Source organism: Anser cygnoides, chromosome 1 (assembly GCF_040182565.1).
Source record: "Anser cygnoides isolate HZ-2024a breed goose chromosome 1, Taihu_goose_T2T_genome, whole genome shotgun sequence".
NCBI classification, from domain to species: domain Eukaryota; kingdom Metazoa; phylum Chordata; class Aves; order Anseriformes; family Anatidae; genus Anser; species Anser cygnoides.
Genome location: NC_089873.1, coordinates 200611694 through 200633961, shown reverse-complemented (window position 1 = coordinate 200633961; position 22268 = coordinate 200611694). Strand labels below are relative to the sequence as shown.

Below are 22268 nucleotides of genomic sequence, written 5' to 3'. Positions count from 1 at the left end.
GAAGAGGAGAAAAAAACACCAAATCTCTTCACAACTGAGATTTTTCAGTCATTCATATTTTATGTCGTCCTCTTAAATATTAAAATGAAGATTTTAAAATTAAACTGAAGCGTACAATGATATCTTGGTGAGATCGTGCATTTAATAAAAACCACTCCAAGTTTCTGACAATGCCACCACCACACACACACAGGCTGAGCCTTGTCACCACTTGGCTGCGCCTGAAGGACTGAGCACTGGGATGATTTATTACAGAGGAACCCCCCCGAGGTTCCCAAGAGTACTCCCCCAGGTTGTATCGCCCCAGAACATCCCAGAAAGCAGGGCTGGTAAGAACCTGGAGCTAGCAACCGAGTTACAGTTCTGCAGGCTAACAGAAGAAACTAAAACTGAAGATTAACTAAGTTTATAACTAGATATTAAGAGGAAGCAAGTCCACTTTGCTACAGAAAGATTTGGTCTTCTCAGCACACGCTGCCTATCGCATTCAGCTACTCCCTGTCCTTGACAACACTGACATACAACTTGTGCAAGTTACAAACCACCGCCGTCACAAACACAGGCTGTTTTGGAAAGCAATCCAAACAATCGAAGCATTTACTGCAAACCAGCTTCTCTCTCCTACCATTTACAAGGCGGCCAGCAAAAGGAAATGCACACGAACAGAAAAACATTCATGAAACACAAACTGGTTTAATTAAAACTGAAAAGGAAAGCATACTGAAGGAATAAAAACTCCCGATACATAGCAATTATTACTTATGAAGCTGTTGACAATCTTGAAGAAGCATTTGGGAATTCACGACCAAATGTTCAGCCTTGAATTCAGAGATAGACGGGGCGGGGAGGGGGAACAACCATGACTTGCCAAGTCCTTCAGCACCAAAGCACATAAAACTGTACTACTTGATGTATTTTTCCATGAACTTTTTGTGAAATTCTGATCGCAGAGTATCATTGACGAATCTTTTGTCCTTTTTTGTTTCATCTATCCCCTTAGCACAATTCTTGAAGACAACATCATCATCCCATCTGAAAGTAAAGAAATGTTGAACTTTAGTGAGGTTATATGAAAATTCAGTGCAATTTATAAAAATATTTAAACGCCATTTGGCCCTCCCATTTAGAAGAGCAACGAGTCATTAGGAGTGGATTTTAGTCTTTAAAAAGAAAAGATCTGTTCTTCTAATCCAAGCCATCTTCTCTATGCTTTTGAGCTAGAAGCAACAAAAATATCTGTGGATTAAAGGTTAATTTCTCTTTGCAGAAAATATTGGATATTTGAGCAGAGCAGAAAACAAACTTTAACGGCCCAGAATTCTGATAAACGCAATAGTAATTGGAATATCTGCAAACAAGAACCCTATTCAGAAAAAAGACTGTTAATTGCAGTTACCCTATAAATATAAAGCTACATTTTAAAGAGAAGTACTACATCAAATTTCTCGAGGAACTTTGGTCCTGCTACTTTTCCTATCAATATGAACAAAGTCACAGACACAATTCTCAATCTGTTTTTTGTTTTTGTACCACAAAGTAGCAGGATGGTTTGTTCAGAGAAACGAGCAAGACAATCACTACGTGCCTCTTCGTATTCCGATTTCATATCACGCTGTTTCAAGATTTGAGGAGGGAAATTATGACATTTACAGACTCTCACAGCAACGTGAGGGAGCTAAGGGGTGGACATCACAGCACAGGCTGCACCCTACCTCCTCTTCACTTTGAAGTTTGCTTGAGGCTGTGCCGGGCCGGTGAGGTTCAGCAGCGGGTTGCCACTTAGGATGTTCTCCATTCGAATGCGTTCTTCTTCAGCCTTTTGCTCTTGCTCCTGAGAACCAGAAAAGGATAGATTATTTTTCTGGGCCACTTTTATGATTTAGTTGGTAGAGAAAGATAAAACGTTATTTAGCTGCAAACACCCACAATCATAGCTCAGACTTTTCAGAGCGTTTGACGCTTGTGTACGACTGGAATACGGACAGAAGCAGAGATACACTAAAGAGCTTAACGTTTCTAATAAACCCTCCATCTAGCAATGCTCATTTCTGCTCTACTTACTTCTGATGTCCCATCAAATATTCAGTTAGACTCTACCTTTACTATTTACATATTTATTATATGAAAAATTGTATACAGATTAAAAGATTTGCCTTGTCCTCATGAGAAAAGGGAATACCTTACACTGTATTCACTAGGTGGAAGAAACCTTCCAGCTTCTTGAAACCTCTCTATCATCTTGAGCAATCTGCTTGGATTTTACAGCTACAGCTTCCCTAGGGACTGATTAAAAAGAATATTTACTTCTCCTTGTGCTGCTAGAAGCATGCAACTCAAGCCTAAGCAAAGCACTGCGCTAGAGCAACACGAAGTCGATTCTGCTGCCCACGCTTACAAGCTGTATTAATATATGTAGTGACTTAAATGCTCAGACTTCAGAATGATAACACTCATTTTACATCACTATGCTTTGCCACACCCTTTTGAATGTATTACAAGGGTTGTTCTTTGATGGAAGTACCAGAAGGAAAACAAAATTTTCTCATTTGGATGACTAACTACGTTTCCCCCTCCCTGCATGCTGAAGTATGGTCTGACAACAGCCTAGTTAAAAAAAAAAACACGTCCAAGTCTCATTAGTGCCACAGGAAACTCAAAGCATTGCTTTTATAAATTATACAAATGAAAGACAGAGATCACGAGTAAGGTTTATGTTCAAAAGTGCAGCAAATTCACGGCTGAGGGCTGCTATGGGACCCCAGAAGAGGAAATGTTTTTCTTGATGATAGCATTTACAAGGTTTAAGTGCTAAACTTGAAAACTGATACTAGCCAGAGTTCTCTAGCTTCAAACACTTAATCAAAACTAAGTGACATATTACTAAAACTATCTACAGCTTGCAGTGTTTTTCAATTCCACTGGCCGGGTATGTAGAAAATTCCTCTAAGACAACCCAAGCCTCCTGAGAACAATCCCAACTTACCATATATACAAACACCAGACTAGGCAGGGGCACTGGTAAAGGTTTTACCTTTCAAAGTCCGCCCGAGTTTTAGTTATGAAAAAGCAGCTACCATTAGGCTGCTTCTCACAAACACTTTGTGACTAGCTGCAATTAATTGCCAGTGGAGTGGAAGAGCTCCCCAAAAGAGCATGTTGCTTAAAAGCACGACACTGCTTCACGACAACCCCATCACACCCTTACCCAAACACGTGGGTAGGCAAAACTTGCTCTTTCTGCGCTGTCAACGGAGCTTTCACACAAACTGCAGCCGCGAATGTTATTAACGTAAATAAACTAAACTTCTGCGTTCCACACACGGGTCTAAATCCAGCATTTGCATTCCAACACCACTTGTTACCAACCCAGTAAATAAACACAGAAATCGAAGATATTTTATATAGAGCAGCAACTTCCCCGTTTTAGAATTACAAACTCAAGTTACGTATTCGTTTCCTTTGTGGATTACACAGGAGAAATGCCTGCAACCTCTTTGTCACGGTATGCCAGCCTTTGACTTGCCATTTTCTTTCCTCGTAACATGGAGGAGCCCACACGAGCACCATCAGATGTGTTGCTCTCCAGGTCAGGTGCGCCCACCAGCGCTCCAGCAGCCCTCAGGCTGCCCAGCACATCCACGTCACCCAGCCCCTGGTGCCTATGGAGGACTTATTTGAAACCAAGCAAAAACTTTGATATTGATAGGAGTGAAAATAAATAAATAAACATATTATATATATATAATGCATATATATAATATTATTATATACATATATATATAAAATAATTCATATATATATATGCATCATTATTGATTTTCAGGTTACTCCCAAGAGATTGCGTTTAATCCCATTTGGCAAATCTACAACAGGATGCAAACACGCCAAGCGCTCTGTGTTGTCCAAAAATAGGTAGGTTCTGCCTCATTAAACCTGAATCTCTGTTGCTCCGTTAAAAGTCAGACTCCAAATAAAAAAAAAAAAAAGAGATCTGTAACTTGGTACAGATCTTAAAAGTAAATGAGAATGTTACAAACGTAAAAATCATACTGGATGGTACTCAAGAGAAACTAGCACTAATAACAGCATTCTAAGAAATTACTCCTCTGTTGACAAAAGTTTCTGCAAAGAGAACTTCCTTCAAGTCCTATAAATGCAACCATCAGAGCCGTTTTCCATTTCAGAGCTGAACTCCAGGGAACTCTTCTCAAGGTGGCATGCAGAGCACAGCACATCAGATTTCTAAGACATCAACCTCGGCAGTTATCCAGCTGCTGAACCTGAATGCACAAGTGCACGTTTAATTTTTCTATAATAAGATTTTAAAATGGCACGTAGGCATCATCCTAACCGTTACGTTTTGTATAACCCATGTAATACCCTTCAGTCTCAGCCTGACATATTTTGCATTCTGATAATGAGAAACTATCATCAGCCTGACGTGCTAAGATTTGGTGACAGAAAAATAAAATCAAATTGAAGAGTGACATAACATTTTTAAGAAGCATTATACTACAAGGAGTAGTGCAAGAGCAGGACTTAGCTCCAGATTAAGCCACCTACACTTAGACATCTGCCTGTAGGCATCTGAGCTCACATCTCAGAGGAGATCTGGAGAATACAGCGTGGTGCCAAGAGAGCTGTGCTGCTCACCCTAACCCACGCACCTGGGGAACTAACCACGCTCCGGGCTCCGCCTGCTGCACCGGCTTTGTCTCCACTGCACCAGAATGGAAGCTCGGGTGAGTAAGCTGTACGTGCACCCCAATTTGGCATTTCAAGGGCAACTGAATCCTGTCTAAAACAGCAAATTCCTGCTAAAAATCTACATTGATTCAAGTCATGTACAATTCCAGAGGACTGAGGGCAGCAAAAAAAAAATCAGTCTATTAATAAAAGAAACAGAAAGGATGATAATAGGAATTTCAAATTATGACATTTTACTTTTGCACCTCATAAGTTATTAGAAACAACTAAGAACACAATGCTAACAGAAGCTGTCAGATCTTTCAGAGAGACAGCAGGCAGAAAACATCCAGGAATCTTATTTCAAAGATTCATTTTCCCTATCTGCTGCAAGCGATGCCGCAGAGCCCCTGGGCACTTTGTTGGCTGCTTCGCCGCTCTGTTGGCGGACAGAACTCCGCTTTCCTTTAGACCTGCAGAGACAGCACAACCACAGGTAGGAACAAACTGCGTAAGCTTATCTTTGTCATTAAAGATCGACAGATTAGAGCCTGAAAGCAAACAGGGAACAGATCTGTTGGTAAGACATCGCCAGACTCAGTCACTTCACAACGACGACGCGGCGGCTTATTTCTGGAATTCCATCATTCCGAGCCGCTCTAGGCTGGATGACATGTCAACGTGTTTGCTACAACAGATTTAGGATGTAGGCTCATTCTGAAGATTAGTCTCGAGGATTTTTGTATCGTTTAGCTTTACTAAAGCCTCCCCAGGAAGGTATGCAGAAATTAAGAAATAGGTTAGTTATGCAATTTTGTATCTTAGAGACAAGGCACTGAGGAAACACAAGGTGTAACTCGCGGTGGTGTAAAGTTGACATTTACACTCAAGCTAATTTATACACTCCGGCCAGAGCTGTAAAATCCCTCATCTCCAGCCAAAAAAAGGTTTTCGTTACATTTCAGAATTTTCCACATCAATCTTCCACTGCCCACTCCTCCAGTGGAAGCTGGGACGCTCCAGGCGACGGAGCATGGGTTGTATCAAACCAAACAGACCAGACACAACCTTCCTAGCTGTCTGAGCTTCACACCTCTGGGGCACGAGAAAGCACAGCTGTTTGCAAAATAAGCGGCTCAGCTTCCTCCAAAGCCTGCGTTGTTCTCCTGCGTGGTGGAACAAAGGCATATCAAGTTAAAACACTATGGGTGCAACAAAGCTACAATGGGAGAAAAGCCTAAGGGAGAGAATAGCGTATCTCTGTTCACTCCACCCTTTTAAAAATAACGTTTCTTTGTCTGCCTTTCCGTTCTGCGAGATGAGGCATACAATTCTTTTCCTAAACTGTTTTAGCAAAAAAAAAAACAAACCACCCCACCACGCTGCAGGTTATTCCATCACTACATGCAGTAGTGTTGTACCAACTGTTTGCAGGGATGACTCAGAAGTCAGCCACGTTGGTAGGAAGCAGCTCCTTCCTTTGCTGCCACCATGGAAGTGGCAGAGGCAACAGAAGGGGAATATTATGGTGTGGGGAGTAAGACTGGACTGGAAGAGGGAGCCCCATGCCCCAAGGAAGGAAGGAGATGGAGATGATGCTGTGCGAGGTGGGTGTCACAGCAAGTCTCCACTGCACGACTGAACTCGTCACGGGGGGAAAAAGCAGAGGTGGACAAAGCTATATGAACCTTAACTGAACAATTATTCCTTATCTTGCTGCAAGAATAACAGTCCCTTGGCATACTTGTTTCTGACCGCAAAGGAAAGAAAAACAGTATTGTTACCATGGTTATTTTTCTTTTAGTATAGTTCCTACCCTTAGCACAGAGCAAGATTACTTTTACAGAAAGTGCTGAAATTCCTGAAATGACTCCGTTGTATTAAAATAAAGTTACCCTGCTCAGTTCGTACAGAAGTGCAGTTGCAGAAAGTCTGAAATATCCCTGTTTCACTGAAGACTAAAAACCACAAAACCTTATTTAAGTGCTAATTTTTGAATGGCAAACAATGACAGCAGGATCCTTAGCAGCATGGAACATAACTTAATAATACAGAGATCAACCCCGGTAGTATATAATCCCACACAAATCACTAACTCTATGCAATACAGTGATTCAAATAATTGTTTGAAACTCCAAAAAATAAACATAGAGAGTAACTGCAGTGCCTATACACAGATTTGTTGCCATTCTCCCCACAAGTTATGGGACGTTGCCATTAGTTCTCGACAAGGGTAAGCACTGCTAGCATGCCTCACAAGCATTTAATGAAGAAATATACTCCATCATCTGCTTGTGCTTCTTCATTGAAATCATTTCTTAATCACTCATTTGGCACTCTAGTCTTAGTTATGCTCTTAAAATTTAAGTGAAAGGGTTAAAATCAAGATTCATTTAGTGTATTAATTGAGAGAAGTTGAGGCTACAGCACAGGATAGAGCTAAGATCTACTTTGGCCATTAGTAGAGAATTACATGCGGTTACAGAGAAGCACTTGGTGAAAAGAAACTGTAATATAACAAACCAGAAACTTCACGTCTGTTCTCAGATAAGTATAAAATGACTGGATGTTAAAATAGCTTTGCTGGAACTGTGCATGTACGTTCAGCAGCTCGCTGGTTTGAGGTTTGTTTTTAATTATTTCGATTTACCTTTTAAGGAAGTCTTGAAAATTGGAAATTAGGAGTGCCGTAACGCTGAATTTGGAATACTGAAACGTGTTCCCATGAAACCTATCCATGGATGGTTAGCACAGGCAGCAGATCTTGTGTTTGTACAGTTTTAGACAGATCCAGAATTATTCCACAGACAAGGCTCCCAAAACTAAAGATTTGCTGGTCAGTTCAGTCTCTACTAGAAACAAGCTAGGTTTAAATTGGTTAAAGAGGTTAAAATTGCAGAGGGCAGGAGAAAATCAGGATGTATTTTTAAGACATTTAGAGTAATTTTTTTGTTTCTAAAAATTCAAGGGAATTTAAGCATTTTGAGATATTAAAAGGCTTTGACAACAATCTTTTATTTGGCTGAAAAACTATTTCCTTCACAGATTCAAGGAAATATCAGCATGAAGGAAGTTAGGACCTCTTAACACTAACATTTACCAAAATTAAAGGTTTTTGGTAGAAATTGCCATTACCACATAAGGAAAGTTAACACAGAACATGACGAACCAAAAAATAGCACATTCCTATCTTCCATTTCTTACTGCCTGACCAGAAACACAGTTTAAAAGGAGCAGTCCTCCTTCCACGGCAACTTAAATACTGAGCACCAAAGTGACGGGTGAAAACAGGTAACAAAAATACAGCATTTACTTTATTTAAAGTCTCAGAAATAATTGCACTAACTTTTTTGGATAGAATAACTAAAGTATCAGGGAACAATTTACATACAGCACAAATTTGGGTTACAGTACTACATTTTAGCTATGTCATCTTTCCCAAGAACCGGCACAGGCACGTTAATCTGCCTGTGTAACAATAAAGGGATGTGAGAACAACACGCAGAAGAGTGAAGAGGCATTCACTGCTGTTTCCCTTTTGCCTTGCCACCAATTTACCCAACCTGTCCACCGGGGACAACGCTGCTCCAGCAGATAAACCAACTATTTAGGTGGCTTAGGATTAACAGCAACTACAATTAAGAGTTTACACGAGACATTATCCTGAAGTCAACCGTATTACTACTATAAAGTTACTTACAAAATGAGGTTTAAATCACAGTTTGCAACACATGATAATATGAAGTCCACATATATCATACGAAAGGGGATTTATATAAAATGGCTATGAAACGCTTTGTCAATATTGCCTTGTTTTAAGGACATGGGAAACGGCATTATCTAAACAGATTGCACCCCTGAAGACAACATAGGTAATCTTTTCTAAGTAAACCCTTACTACCGAAAATTCTTTCCAACACTGCACTCTGCTTTGGTTTTTACTTTTTCATGAACATACTCTTCGTTCCCTACACTCAAAAAAACTACCCCCAAGAAAATAAAGTTCCAATTACTTCAGAGCACTCACTATTTAATAGAGATGTCACTTTTTAAGAGGCCATTTTAAAGGTTAATTTTAATTAACCACCACACAGTGGAAAGACGAACGGAGTAGGTAGTGAGTGCGCAATAATATACACTATTGCAAATATCTAATAATTGTTTCAGGGCTGAAATAAAGGGATTCTTTTCAGATAAATATACATGCATTAAGTATTCACATAGCATGGATGTTGTAAGCCCTACGTTTCATGGGTGGGGAGCACCCATGAAGACACAGAATAATGCCAGTTAAAAGACAGTAAGATGAAACAAGTGCTATAAGAAATAATTCAGAGCTCTTAGCACCCTCTAGTGACAAAATAGGAACTTTGTAGGCTGCCAACAATCCTGCTTTCCACAAACGAACAGATAAGCATGTGCGTGGTTGTGTGTGCCGTAATTTACTACCATTACTTTCCCAAGGCAAGTTCTCTAAACTGGAGTGTGACAAAAGTTACTCTGCTTGTTCTAGATGTATAATTACAACACAGAAGCAAACTGAAAACATACACAGATACAAGTTTTCACTTCAAGCCCTCTGCACGGTTAGTTGAAGTAGCAGCCTTTCCTTTATGTTGCTACCCTTAAATTGAATTTTAGTACACTTCAAACAAAAACATGAGGAAGGACTGTTGCCAGTGTTTTCAGGTCATTTTTGCCATGTTATTACTGCAGGACACAATTTCATTGCTGTGTGATGCGTGACAAATGCCTATGCCAAGAGATGAGAGATGCTTCAGCTACAGTTTAACTTAAAAGACCATTTGCGGGCCAGATGGAGAACCAATTACCAACAGCCTTTTAAGGAAAGTTTCTACATTGAAGCAACATAGTACAGCTTTTAACCTCCCAAACTACTTCAAGATTGAAGACTTCACTGGTTTTTACAGGCCTTGTTGACTCTAAATAAAGGTTAACTTCCATACTGTTAGCTAAAAGAGTAGTCAAGCACTACACTGGTGCCTGCAGCAGCTGACGTTATTCTCTCTTAGTGTCTGCTCTCTCTTCCTAGTGTCTGCTAGAGGCTATGCCCTGTTTACTAACTCTAGCGGGGAGCAGCTGACCCTCATGGAGAGCATTCGTGAAAAAACATTCCAGCTATAAGGGTGCATGTAGAGCTACAGAAAAAGCTACGAGTAGTTCAGAGGTATCAAAACATTATGTTGTCACAGCAGCAAAGATCCTGATCAGCATTTAATGCATTTACTTAGCACATGCTGAAAACTATCTCAGATTACTTTATATAAAGATGATAGATTCTACATTAGTGTCAAAAAAACTAACAACAACATATAAAACTACTCAGACCAAAGTATGTAACTTTTTTTTCAAAAGCACTAAAACCATTTAAGCCCTACCCAAAAAAAGAAAGAGCTTACTCAAAGCAGAAGAGGGAATGCTGCATACATCCACCAAATTTTGTGCACCTCCATAGGTAAAGCGTTTCAGCAGTGCCAGTGAAATATTTGGACTGCAAACTCTAGTGCAACACTGTGTTAGAGCCAATGCACTGCATCCTGACCACTCATCATTTTGCTAACACTGACAATTCCCAGAAACAGTCCCTACAGTCCTCCCATCAGTCAAAGATTTCAGTAATGAACTCCAGCCCAACCATCTCTTACACCAAGGAGGTGGGGGAGTCAATGGCATAGGAACTGCAGGCCATATGCAAGTTGATTTAAGACATCCTGAAAAGATTATCAGCCATGTTATTAATTTTTGTGGAGGCATTTTTCAAATAAATTCATCCATGTATAATCACAACAAAATAGTTCTGGTTTATAGTTACAGTTGGTGCTTCTTGCCAAGGCAACATAGGACTAGTGCTGCAAAAAGATCAAAAACTTTAACAGAAGCTGAAGCCAGAATCAAAAGCAAAGAGTGCACTGATATTTTTAATTCATGAACAAAAATGGCACACTTCTTTTTTCCACAAAAGCTAGTTAACAAATGAAATTCCACTGGATGATAACAGGTAGGTCGCCAATGCCGTTATACGGTTTGGTACGACAGCTGCCTTCAGAGAAGGACTTGCTTGTTAAAAGCAAGATTGTCTTCAGTCAAATGCCTCTACAAAGCACTGGGAAAGTAAATAGAACATTTTGGTAAAACATTCACCCATAAATGTGTCTGCTGAAGAAAAAAAAAATTCTTGACAACAATTATTAGAGAGAAGAACAAAACCATCAGACTCCACTAGAGAAGTTTGTTTTGAAGTGCTGTGAGCTTGGCTCTTACTTCGTTTACCAGTTCTCCCTTATCCTAATACCTGAGGCAGAAGTTTTGATAAGCATGTTTGCACAAAGCAGATGCTCTTCAACAGGTGAGATTTTACCTTTCGAGCCTGTTCCTCAGCTCGCTCCTTCTTAATTTTTTCCAGTTCAGCCAGAAGAGCTGCAGTGTCATCATCATCACTGTCTTCCAAGTCCTCATCTTCATCATCCTCCTAGCAGCAACAAAAGGAAGCGAGTAGTAGTTCATTTATTTCGTTTAATAAATACATTTTGAAAATAAATGCATCTTTTAATTCTGAAGATTACCGCAGAGATGTACATCTGATTTGAGAAAAAAAATATTATGAGAAGTCCCCCAGACTGTACTGGCTTGCCCAGCTAGGGCTGTAGCTTCTTGCTGGCTAACTTCTGATGTGGGTGCTTGGTAAGAGCAGTAATTATAATATAAATAGTTTATTTGTTCCTCGACAGTAATGTCAAGACTAAAATATATCTTTGCGCTTTTTGAATTTCTGCAATTCATTTTTTTTAAATAATATTTTAATAATTCAAATGCTACGTAGCTGACAGATTCCAGAGAATGACTGGCCTCGATCGCTCTCTAATCATTGTAACATAAGTCATTACGACAGCATGCCTGAATATCCCAGCCAGTATTGTTGGGACCAAATATAGCAGGATAAAAACCAAGCAAACAAACTAACACCCCTCAGCATACTGTCAATCCTTAGACAACCCTGAGACATCGCTGTAAGTAAAGGAGCCAAGAGCAAGAACTCTTTGCTCACGCAGACAGTCAGTGTACCTCAACAGTTCTGCTTTTGGGGAATTCTAACTAACCCAGTATTGCCTGAGTCTAAAAACCGCCAGTATTTTAGGTGGTATTTTCAGTTCTCTAGTTTTTTGTGTGCTAGGAGTCACAGCACACTCGCTCCCTCTAAGAGCACCACTGCAGCGTGGAACAGAACCCTCTGAAGCACTCTGGACTTCTGCCAGAGCAGAGTAACTGAATAAGGAAACTATGCTGGAACCAGTTGTTAGTTACCTGTCTTAAATCTTTAACATCGCTAAAAGTACATGTTCTATTAATAGCAAATCCCCAAGGCAGGACAATGAAAGGAAAGAAGGCAGAAAAAGACACATACATCAGTAAGAGGGTCATCCGCGTCAAGATTTGCTGCAGGAATCTGGTCTAGTCGAGGCTTCTTGGACACAGAAGATGATGTCGTGTGCTCTAAGGGACAGGATTAAAAAAAGTGATTTCACTTAACAGCATCTGATGTCAGGAAACAAAATTTTCATTAACAAGTTGTCTTGCATTAGAATAAGATACGAGCTCGTGCTTAATTTTTCCTCACCTCTCAATCTTAATGCCTGTGCTAATTCCCTTGTATCCTCAAACAAACTAACGTCCCCAAACTTACTATTTAGCCTCTAAGTGGTTTTTGAATTTACTACTTCAAGATCAAAGAAGAACAGAAGGAAAAGCTGTGAAGAAATATCTTTATTCGATATATCCAATTGCAGTGCTTCCACTGTGGACCACCCCAAAGCATTACTATTATCTAGTCTGGTCCAAAAGATACCTGTTTTTATCTGTGGATTTGAAACCCCTGTAATACTTCCCTACGCTTCACAACTAAACCTCAAGTATCTAAATTCTGTCAAGCTTAATATTAAAAACGAGTATTTCTCAAAAAAAAAAAAAAAAGAAACCCACCACCACCCACGCCTTTGATTTTCACTGCACACGAACAGAACCAGGTACAACAATGCATTACTTCACTAGAAGATGAGTCATTCCCCTTCTCCTTCCTGTCTCATTTGTCCAAGTACAAAAAAAGGCCTTTATTAACTGCACATACTTGTTGCCAAACCATTACAATCATACTGTACCAGCTGGCCTGCACGATGGCCTGTGCTTTTCTACTGGCTGGCCTAGATTTTCGCTAGCACGAAGCCAGCGTGAAAGGCAGCGGACATTCCCTTGCAGGTCAACAGCTCTGAACTATCAGACCAATACCCTAAATTCTGCCCTCATGACATGCTGTCTGCAACCAGAAACTTGTAACACGGAATTCTGTGCAAATGCGGTGTCACACGAAGGTGTTATTTCTTGATAAAGGGCTGGTTTTACCTCTCGTTGGTCTGTCTCTATTCTTTTCTCTTGCGGCAACCCGTTCTCGCTCCTCCAGCTCCCTCCTGAAATCACGGTTACGCACCTCTTCAGGAGCATCCTGAGTGGTCTGTCTGAAATAACAAGGCGGGAGAGAAGCTGAAGTTTGAAGGAGGCCAGTAAACCCAGGGATGAACAAGTTAAGTGCAGAGAATAAGAGCTGGGTACACTGTAGAGATGTATTTCTTCATTCTCTCTTCACCGGTCCCCTTCCCTGCACACATTGCACACACAGACATACACTGACATATACACAGGTTCCTTCCAGTGGCTCTTGAATTAAAAAAAACTACATAAATTCCTGCAAAAACAGGCTGACTGCATCCATCTCCCGTACATATTTGTAAATCTGTTCTCCTGCAGTCCAGGCTGACATCTAACAGGTCAACTTTCCTCACAGTTTTATCATCTCAAGTTGCTGCTGCAAAAAAATCTCTAATGCTTTTAAGTAAGACCAAAACTCGAGTATACGTTTCTCAAATCTTTTCCCCCCAGGACAAACAGGATAAAGCCCCATGCCTGGAGAGGAAAAAAAAAAAAAAAAAGCTGGGAGAAGCAGCAAAACACTAGCATCAGTGAAACACGTTGCAAATACACCTTTTTCTCTCTATTATATAACACACGCTGGCCAAAAGCAACAGCCTATTTATACTTGAGTCACACTGCATTCCACCCAGAGTGTGCTGGATTTTTGCGGAAACCTTGAGGAGAACTAATGAAGAAAAAGCAAGCAGCAATTCTTTTCACCTTTCTGTGAACCCAGTTCTGGAAATACGAGTGCCTGAAGAAACCCAGACTCTAGCCATTATAAATACACTGTGTGCAAAGGCTGTCTTGATGATGGAGTATTTCATTTGCTTTCGTAATTAAAAACCTGAAATCAGAATCCCTGACATGGCTGCGGAAATCCCCTGAGGCCCCGTGTCATTCAGGCAAGCCCGAGTGGGACTGAAACACTGCATCCTTCCTGCAGTGACGCAGGCCTGGCAATTTAACAAAGTCAACTTTGTATTAGGTTTTGGGGAGAAAGAACAGGAGACACTTAATGCCCCCTCCATCTCTCTTGCACACACTTGGGGGACTTGTTAAAACACACACTGCGTAGCCCTGTATGCATTTCTCCCCACACGCTCCTTTCAAAACAACAGCCTTGTGTTCCAAACCCCTGTGCTGTTTAAAGAGGCAAACCACCAGCCATTTCTCCTGTAATAACACAACGCACTTGACAGCACTTTTTGTGCTGTTGACTTTGGTACTGTCCAAAAAAAAAAAAAACACCCCTCCAACTCCCTCATCCACATGTTTTCTTCAGAGGGGGAGAAGGGAAGAGGTGAAAGGGTAAGCATCTGCACAGCGAAAGTGCAAGTGGGAAACCTTAGCAGTAGTTTCACTGACAAGAATAACATCAGCTAGATGAAAACAATTTTAGGCTGACACAGTTCAGTTAAATTCTAGGTGCCTGTGCCACACTGACTCCAGATTTCAAATAATCTTTCAGCAGAGTATCGCCAATTTATTATGAATTTCAAACACAGGATAATATTTATGTAAAATCCTGTTATCTTTCAGACCAATTAAAGCAACTGCCTCTTCTAGGACCTGCACGAACCACTTGCAGTGTTTAATATCAGCTCTTCCAACACCTGAGTGCTGTTCTATGATATCCCTGCCTCATCTTAATGCTCCTCTCCAGTGGTTCTCAGCCAATGCATGACTCGACTTTCCTCCTTCTGAGACGTGCTCAATCTGATCCCACAGTGCTCTGCAAGTGACAGCACCTTGAATGGCTCAGTCGTCTCCTTCCACTCCCAAAGCTTTTCTTGTCACTCCACTGCCTGAAATACTTGGTCTCCAAAGCTCACCTTCTGGTGACTCACTTCCACAGCCAGCAGTACGCACCACTAAAATTAAACTTCTCAAACTTGCAGACCGTTTGGTCTCTTAAGTCTGCTTTGGAGACTTGCAGTTTCAGCCCACTCACTCAGCACTGCTGCACAGTATCTGGTCATAACAAAAACAAAAAAAGAAGAAACATTCCTAGCCTGTTTTCCCATAAGCCAGACCAAACAGACAGTACTTACCTGTATTTGATTTTAGTATGAGACGGAAGGTCTCTGCTGGAATACTGTTTGGATAGCTGGCTTAAGTCTCCTTCGCCTTTTCCTCTTCCTCCTCTCGCAGGTTCAAACGTGGGCCTTGCTGCTGTCGTCATTTTAGTGACTACAAAATCAAGGGCAAAAAGCAGCCATTAGAGCTTACAGAGAAAGGCAGTCACCAGAAGCTGCTACATTGTTCCTGGAACTGTAGCAACAAACCTCTAACCATCCCTTGGCACCCGACCCTTAAAATTTAAGGAGCTTTTTCCTTGACAGAATCTATTCAGATTTTCAAAAGAAAGTCTTTTCCAACATGACTGAAAGGTGGCATACAGATTTGAACGAGAATGCAAGGTTGTGTTTATACAGTAAATAAAATGCCAGGAGCCAGTCTCCTATCCTTAAGTCTCAGTGGTAAGCAAGTAACCAAACTCTTTCCCCTGGAAAAAGGACTGCCAAAAAATGTCTGCCTGGAATGATTTTTCCTTCGTTCCCTGAAGTGTGGCTCGGTATCATCGCCACCAATGCTGGCTGACACAGCTCACAGCATGCCCAGGATGGTGTTGGTAGTTAAACAGTGATGATGATCATGCAACCCGTACTCTCTAGCCCTTGCCCTGGCCCTGTCAGTTCTCCTGTGCAGGCACAGCACCAACATCAGTAATGTGGCAGAGCCCCGTGGGATTGCCCCGCGCAGAGCTCCAGCTGGACAGCAGAACTTTACGAAGCACTAGGGGTAATGTTATCTCTGCAAGCACAAGGCTGACAGCTTCAACCATACGTAAACCACGTTCAATTAACAAAATATCCTGCTTGGGCAAAGGCAGAAGCTTTCAGCAGCTCCGTTTCAGAACCTGCAGGAACTCACCTACCACCAGCACGCCCTAAGAATGGAATAAAGGGTGCCAAGAGCTGCAGCTGTGAGACAGAAGCAAACAGGCTCTGAGCAGCCTTGGCCACACGGACATGCTGTCAGCACGCGCTGCATGCGGTGCTGCTGGACAGGAGCCGGGGACCAGGAGCCCAAACCACTCAGCCAAGGCCTCAAGACACCACGGCCAATACACAACCACCGCCTGGCTGATCGACCAGTGCCACCTGGAATCTGTTACACAAAGCAGCACTCACTTCTGCTTCGCTGGGCCATGCACGCCCACTCACTACTGACTAAAGGACACCCACTCACCACTAACTTCACAGGCACAAACACAAATCAAAAAGGGAGCCAGCAGCTAGCCAGGCTCACTAACAACTGCTGACACCTTCCCAAACGCCGTGTGAGCCAGCTGGGGCTCAGCACGGCCTCTACAAGACCTAAAATTTGCGAAAGCCGCTTGTTCTTAGGTCCTTTCTGTGCTAACTCTGCGTAAGGGGGATCTGTGCGCTCAGGTGAAGGACCAGGCCCAACCCGGAGCCCCAGCACCCCCCAGCAACCACCCCTGCTCCTTGCCGAGCCCAGCCCGCATTTACCTTGGCCTTAAAAGCCCCCCCACCCCCCCCGAACCCCCGGGGGCCGCCCGCTCTCGTCAGGTTTTGGGATCGCAGCACTGGAGAAGCCACCTCAGGGCCCACGGCAAGGCAGGGCCGCCGCGCTGCCTTCCTCAGCTCCCTCCCAACCCAAGCGACAACGAGGGGGCTTACCCCGATGTTAGGATGCCCCAGAGCCCTCCCGACCCCTCAGAGCCCCTCAGGGCCCCTCTCACAGCGCGGCCTCCTCCCGCAGCGCAGCCCGGCCCTACGCCGCCGCCATCATCCCGCCCAGCGCCCGGCAGGCGGAGCGCCGCGGGGCCCTACCATAGAGACGGCCCCGCCCGCCATCATGGCTGCCCCGGGCAGGGGCACGCCCCAAAATGGCGCCGCGGCGCGTCCAGCAGGGGCGCCCTCTGTCCTCGGGGCTGGTCCTTTGCAGGCTGTTTATACGCGAGTTCACAAATAAGAAGTACAGGAACAGCTACGGGAGTGATAAAACCTCCCAGTTCTTCCCTTTGTTTAGCCGTGTGCATCGGCAACGTTAGCCTCAGCGTGCCAGTCAGCAGTGCCCCCCCTTACAAATCCCCTCAAACTGCTGTGTTTTCACTGCTGTCCCATAAAAGTACCCTCAAACTGGTGTGTTTTCGCTGCTGTCCCCCCAAAATCCCCTCAAACTGCTGTGTTTTCACTGCTGTCCCCCCAAATCCACTCAAACTGCTGTGTTTTCACTGCTGTCCCATAAAAGTACCCTCAAACTGGTGTGTTTTCGCTGCTGTCCCCCCAGAATACCCTCAAACTGCTGTGTTTTCACTGCCCTCCCCTAAAAATACACTGGTGCGTTTTCACTGTTGTCCCCCCGCCCCCCCCCCCCCAAAAAATACCCTCAAACTGGTGTGTTTTCACTGCTGTCCCACCAAAATAACCTCAAACTGGTGTGTTTTCACTGCTGTCCCCTAAAAATACCCTCAAAATGGTGTGTTTTCACTTCTGTCCCCTAAAAATACCTCCCAAAAAGCCAAAGTGTGAATGAGTAGCATTCAGTTATTAAACACAGTTTCTCTCTTGTGCTTGCCCTTGCTTTTAAATTGCATCTGGTTGCTAAACCTTTGTGAATCACATGAGGATATGTGAAGTAAAAGGTTCTTTTATGTATCTTGAGACCTCATAAATATATATACATGTCTGAGGGGAGCGTGTCAAGAGGATGGAGCCGGTCTCTTTTCAGTTGTGCCCAGTCACAAGATGAGAAGCAAGGAGCACAAAATGAAGCACAGGAGGTTCTGGCTCAATATGAGGGGGCACTTCTTTACTGTGAGGGTAATAAAGGACTGGGACAGGCTGCCCAGAGAGGTTGTGGGGTGTCCTGCTCTGGAGATATCCCAAACCCGCCTGGATGCCATCCTGCGCGATGTGCTCTAGGTGATCCTGCTCGGCAGGGGGTTGGACTGGGTGATCTCCAGAGGTCCCTTCCAACCTCGGCCGTTCTGTGATTCTGTGATTCTGTGATCTGCAAAATCAACACGGAAACTTTCCTGAGCTACTCTTCACCCAGTATGTAATTTAGAAGAGGGCCCGCAAGAGGTCCCCAAAGACACTGCTATGCAGAGAGCTACAGCAATTGATGCAAATGACACCCTGTAGGCAGCAAGCCATCAACGAAAGCACTTGGAAGAAGTGGGCCCTTGTACAAAGAAACCACGTCCTGTTCTTGGTTTGTGTGAGAAGAATTTATAAACCAGCTCCGAGTCACACTGAACCTCGAGGAAGTCTGTGTTGTTTCCATTTGGATTGGAAGACACGTCTAGGGACAGCAGGAAAACACTCCCAATTGAGTACCCTGCCTCTGGGAATTTTGCTTTGATGAGCCTCTTTGTCTAAAGAGGTGCAAGGCATGTTTATTTACATTGTCTTTTATTATTTTTGGGTTGATTATTTCTTCAGAATTTGTCACCTACAGTGTTGCTCCAGTCCACTTTCCCCTTTGCATTTCCAGTACTTAGAAAATGACAGACTGGCAGCTATCCTTTTGGCTGGCAGCAAAGAAAATTTTCTACTCCTTCTTGACAATGGTAGAAGTTTTACATAGGTTATTTTAGGCAACTTAGCAAACGTTTTAAACTTCAATCAGAACATGTAGGTAGTAACGATAATTGCTGTGTCACTTTGTATGTCAATACTCAAGCATCCACAACTGCATTTTCTTATCTGCAATCCTCAGTCCGCATGCCTGGTTTGCTATTGATTTCACTACAGGCAGCTTAGACTCAAGACCAAACCTCTCAGAGGGGTCTGGCTTCCCAGTTGGGCAGTCAGGAATGCAGTGATGTCAGTCAGCAGACTACAGATCACAGCAACCTGAAATCAGTGCGTCATCCTGTGATGGTGGGTGTTATTCGTAAATTTATTAATATCTATCTATGGACTTCAAATCAGAAGGAACTGCTGAGCTAATGTGACCACCTTGATGCAGCAGAATGTTGCATTCTCCTCTGTTACCTGTCCTGAGGGCAGAGGCTACTGTTTGGTTGTAACGATCTGTCAGAAGGTATCAAGTCCTGTTCTAAAGACTTCAGGCACTGAAGAGACTTCTCTTGCTGTTGGGTATTAGTAAATGGCAAGAATCATTTAATCATCTGGATAGGGGATTACTTGAAGATGAGAGCTAAAAAATTGTCTATGCTCTGGATAGATACAATGATTCTTTAAATAAAGGAATGGCTTTTCTTCCTTTTTTTTTTTTTTTTTTTTTTGGCCTTTGGCTAAATTGTTCCCCACAACCCTGAGGTGCTTCCTCCCAGCTTGTGTATATAGATGTGAAATACAAATAGCTGTGGGTGCGTTTTGTGGTCAAGGGTCTGGATTCCTTAGAAGACTTGGGCAGTGAAGAAGGACACCAGGAGAGATGAGGTGCTTGACTCCAGATTCCTGAAAACCCCTCCTCTGCAGCAACACTGAACCTTCACAGGTCCACAACTTTTGATTTTAAACATCTCTAAATAACTATTTTTTATTATTTCTTTATTTATAATTATTAAAGATCTCTCAGTAATCATTGGATAAAAGCTGCCTGCACACTCGAGCTGGGGAATATATCTTATTTTTGTTAGGTGATGGTGTGGGCAGGATGCTAAACTTCTAAGACCTGAACTATTTCCAAACAAGTTCAAGATTGGCCAAAACTCCGTATGCTTACAGAATCACAGAGTGGTTGAGGTTGGAAGGGACCCCTGGAGGTCATCTGGTCTAACTCCTGTTCAAGCAGGGCCACCTGGAGCTGGTCCTGGGCTTTCCCCTTTTTCTTGCACTGGTGAAGGTCCTCACAGGGCAGCCCCTCTGCTGCATTCCCCTGAGCTCCTGGGATGAAGCATGCATGTCTGCATGAATTGTTGGGACACAGTGACGTGAACCCTGTCTTGGGTTGTCACGGCACAGAGAGAGGGATGGAGAGAAGGAAAGCAAACTTGGGGGGTTCTCCTCTCATAGCTCCTCCCATCCCACAAGGACAGGAATAGAAGATTAATTGAAAAAGAGAGTACGTATGTAGAAGGGAGCACCAGTCAAGTTCACTGGTATGGCTGCTTGTCTGCAGGTGGGAATTCCTCAGTTCCAGGCCTTGTTTACAGCATTATGCATCAAAGCACTGTCAGATAAGGTAAACAACCAGACAATGACAAAATCCCAGGTCTTCCCCCTTTCTGTGCCTGCTTCAATCACAGACCAGCTAAGACCACAGCTTTCTTTCTTCCCGTGTCACATTGAACCTCGGACCTCTCTGCATACAGTAATTTACATTGTGGATTTGGTTATTCCTCTGTTGAGCATTTTGGCTGTGGCAACTCTCAGGAAGAGATTCGGTATTGCATGGGTAACATGAAAAGCAGGAAAATTCACAACTTCCCTTAATAATTTCCTCAAGTGATTAATTATCCTCACAGTTTAAAATGGCACCTCATTTGTTTTTAATTTCAGTTTGCTTGGCTTTATTCCCAACCATGAGTGCCTGCTGTGTTTTTCTCTGGTAATGTGGAAAGCCCATTTTCTCCCTAGGTATTTACACTTTGCAATCTAGTTTTGCAACTACCTTTGCATAAGGAAAGCTGACTGGCCTCTTCTAGTCCCTTCCTTCTTCCCACCAGTTAATTGCCAGCTCTTTTTTGCTCTGTGTCCAATTTATCAACATCAGAAGTATAAGAACTATTTCATCCTTGGCCCCAAAAAGGTGAACTAGGGAGATAAGATCATTTTCTTCCCCCAGCTTTCTACACAGTAGTTGTTTATATACCCAAGGATCTCACTGGCTTTTCTTCCCACATCACTACACCGGGTGCCTGAGTGCAGATGCATGGCCTTAGTGGTTCTTAAATCCTTCCCAGGGCTGCTGCTTTCATCGTTAAAAATTTGCATGCGGTCTTTGATTCGAGATGAATAAACTTGTTTGGTTGTGTTAAGCGCATCTAGCTTGAAAAGAAATCCCTGCTGGTGTCACTGGCGTGGTCTCTTAGTCACCATCCCAAATTCTTTATGGTACATGTATGGTACATGTTTTTAGGGTAATTTTATACTTACTTGCAGATCACTGGTGCAAATGCAGAGTAGCGGAGACCACTACACCAGTTCCTCTGGGGTCCTGTTAGAACCCCCTGCTTTTGGAGATGTCTCAGGGTCTGACACACTTGGAAAGGGATCTAACTCCTACCGCACAGTGCCCATTTTGTGATAATGACACTACAGAGCAGACATTTCATAAGCTCTTATTATGTTACATTAACAGGGCAACTTTACCAACCAAGATCCTGCTCCTGATGAAGAATGACAGTTCCCCAGGATCCACAGCATTCTGGTCTCTGGAGCTTCTCCCGTGTTCAAAGATGTATTAATGTTCACACCAGGAGACCAATATTCTCTAGTTATCTCGGTGCTCCAGGATGCATATACTTTAGCAAGTATCTGTTCCTCCTAAATGCTCGTCTTTCTCTGAGCTCACTGAAGGGCTGCAGAATACATCACTTCCTAAAGGAGAACAGAAACATTTACAGAAACCTTGTGCCCGTTTGGAAACTTAATAATGTTTTTCTCATCAACTTCTTGGCCTATAACATTAGGAAGATCTCTTATATTCCTAATGGACATTAAAAACTCTCTCTTAGCCTTGCCAAGGCAGGGTTTTTTTTACCCCCATTTCCTGTGTTATTTTTCTGTTCTTTTAAGCTTCTCATTTATACTTTTTGCTATCTCTTTCCCCTTTCTTCCATTTGTAACATTACTTCTATTTTTAACTGTTGCTTTTCACTGACTTTTTCTGACTTTTTCACTGACTGGGAACTTAGGCAAGGCAATATTCTTCCCTGAATCCCTGGGTCTCGTGCTGTAGGCTCTGAGGCCATCCTCTGCCCACGCTGAAGCACGGCATCGGGGCTGTATGTATGATCTGTGCTTTTAAAGCAGTGTGGGACTGCAAACAGCGCACGAGCATGTTTCCTGAGCAGGGCAGAGATTCAGTGCCCGAATGGAAATTTCTGTGCTGGAATTTTTCCCTTGCCTCCCTTCCTGTAAGAGCTTGTC

The 22268-nt window shown here is 42.8% G+C and overlaps 1 protein-coding gene across 3 annotated transcripts; it reads right to left on the bottom strand.

Annotated features, from left to right (window-relative positions):
• Nucleotides 1-673: 673 nt before the first annotated feature.
• On the bottom strand, nucleotides 674-17053 carry CWC15 (CWC15 spliceosome associated protein homolog). 3 transcript variants are annotated; one of them, XM_066989868.1, is made up of 7 exons: nucleotides 17031-17053; nucleotides 15222-15360; nucleotides 13102-13214; nucleotides 12110-12198; nucleotides 11066-11176; nucleotides 1713-1831; nucleotides 674-1032 (listed from the first exon to the last, which is right to left on the bottom strand). In XM_066989868.1, the coding sequence occupies exons 2-7, from the start codon at nucleotides 15350-15352 to the stop codon at nucleotides 903-905; spliced, it is 693 nt and encodes a 230-aa protein (XP_066845969.1). In that variant the 5' UTR covers nucleotides 15353-15360; nucleotides 17031-17053; the 3' UTR covers nucleotides 674-902. The 3 variants fall into 3 exon arrangements, with proteins under 3 accessions (XP_066845969.1, XP_013033622.2, XP_013033624.2); XM_013178168.3 differs by lacking the exon at nucleotides 17031-17053 and adding an exon at nucleotides 16878-17024; XM_013178170.3 differs by lacking the exon at nucleotides 17031-17053 and adding an exon at nucleotides 16940-16962.
• Between the last annotated feature and the right edge of the window lie 5215 nt (nucleotides 17054-22268).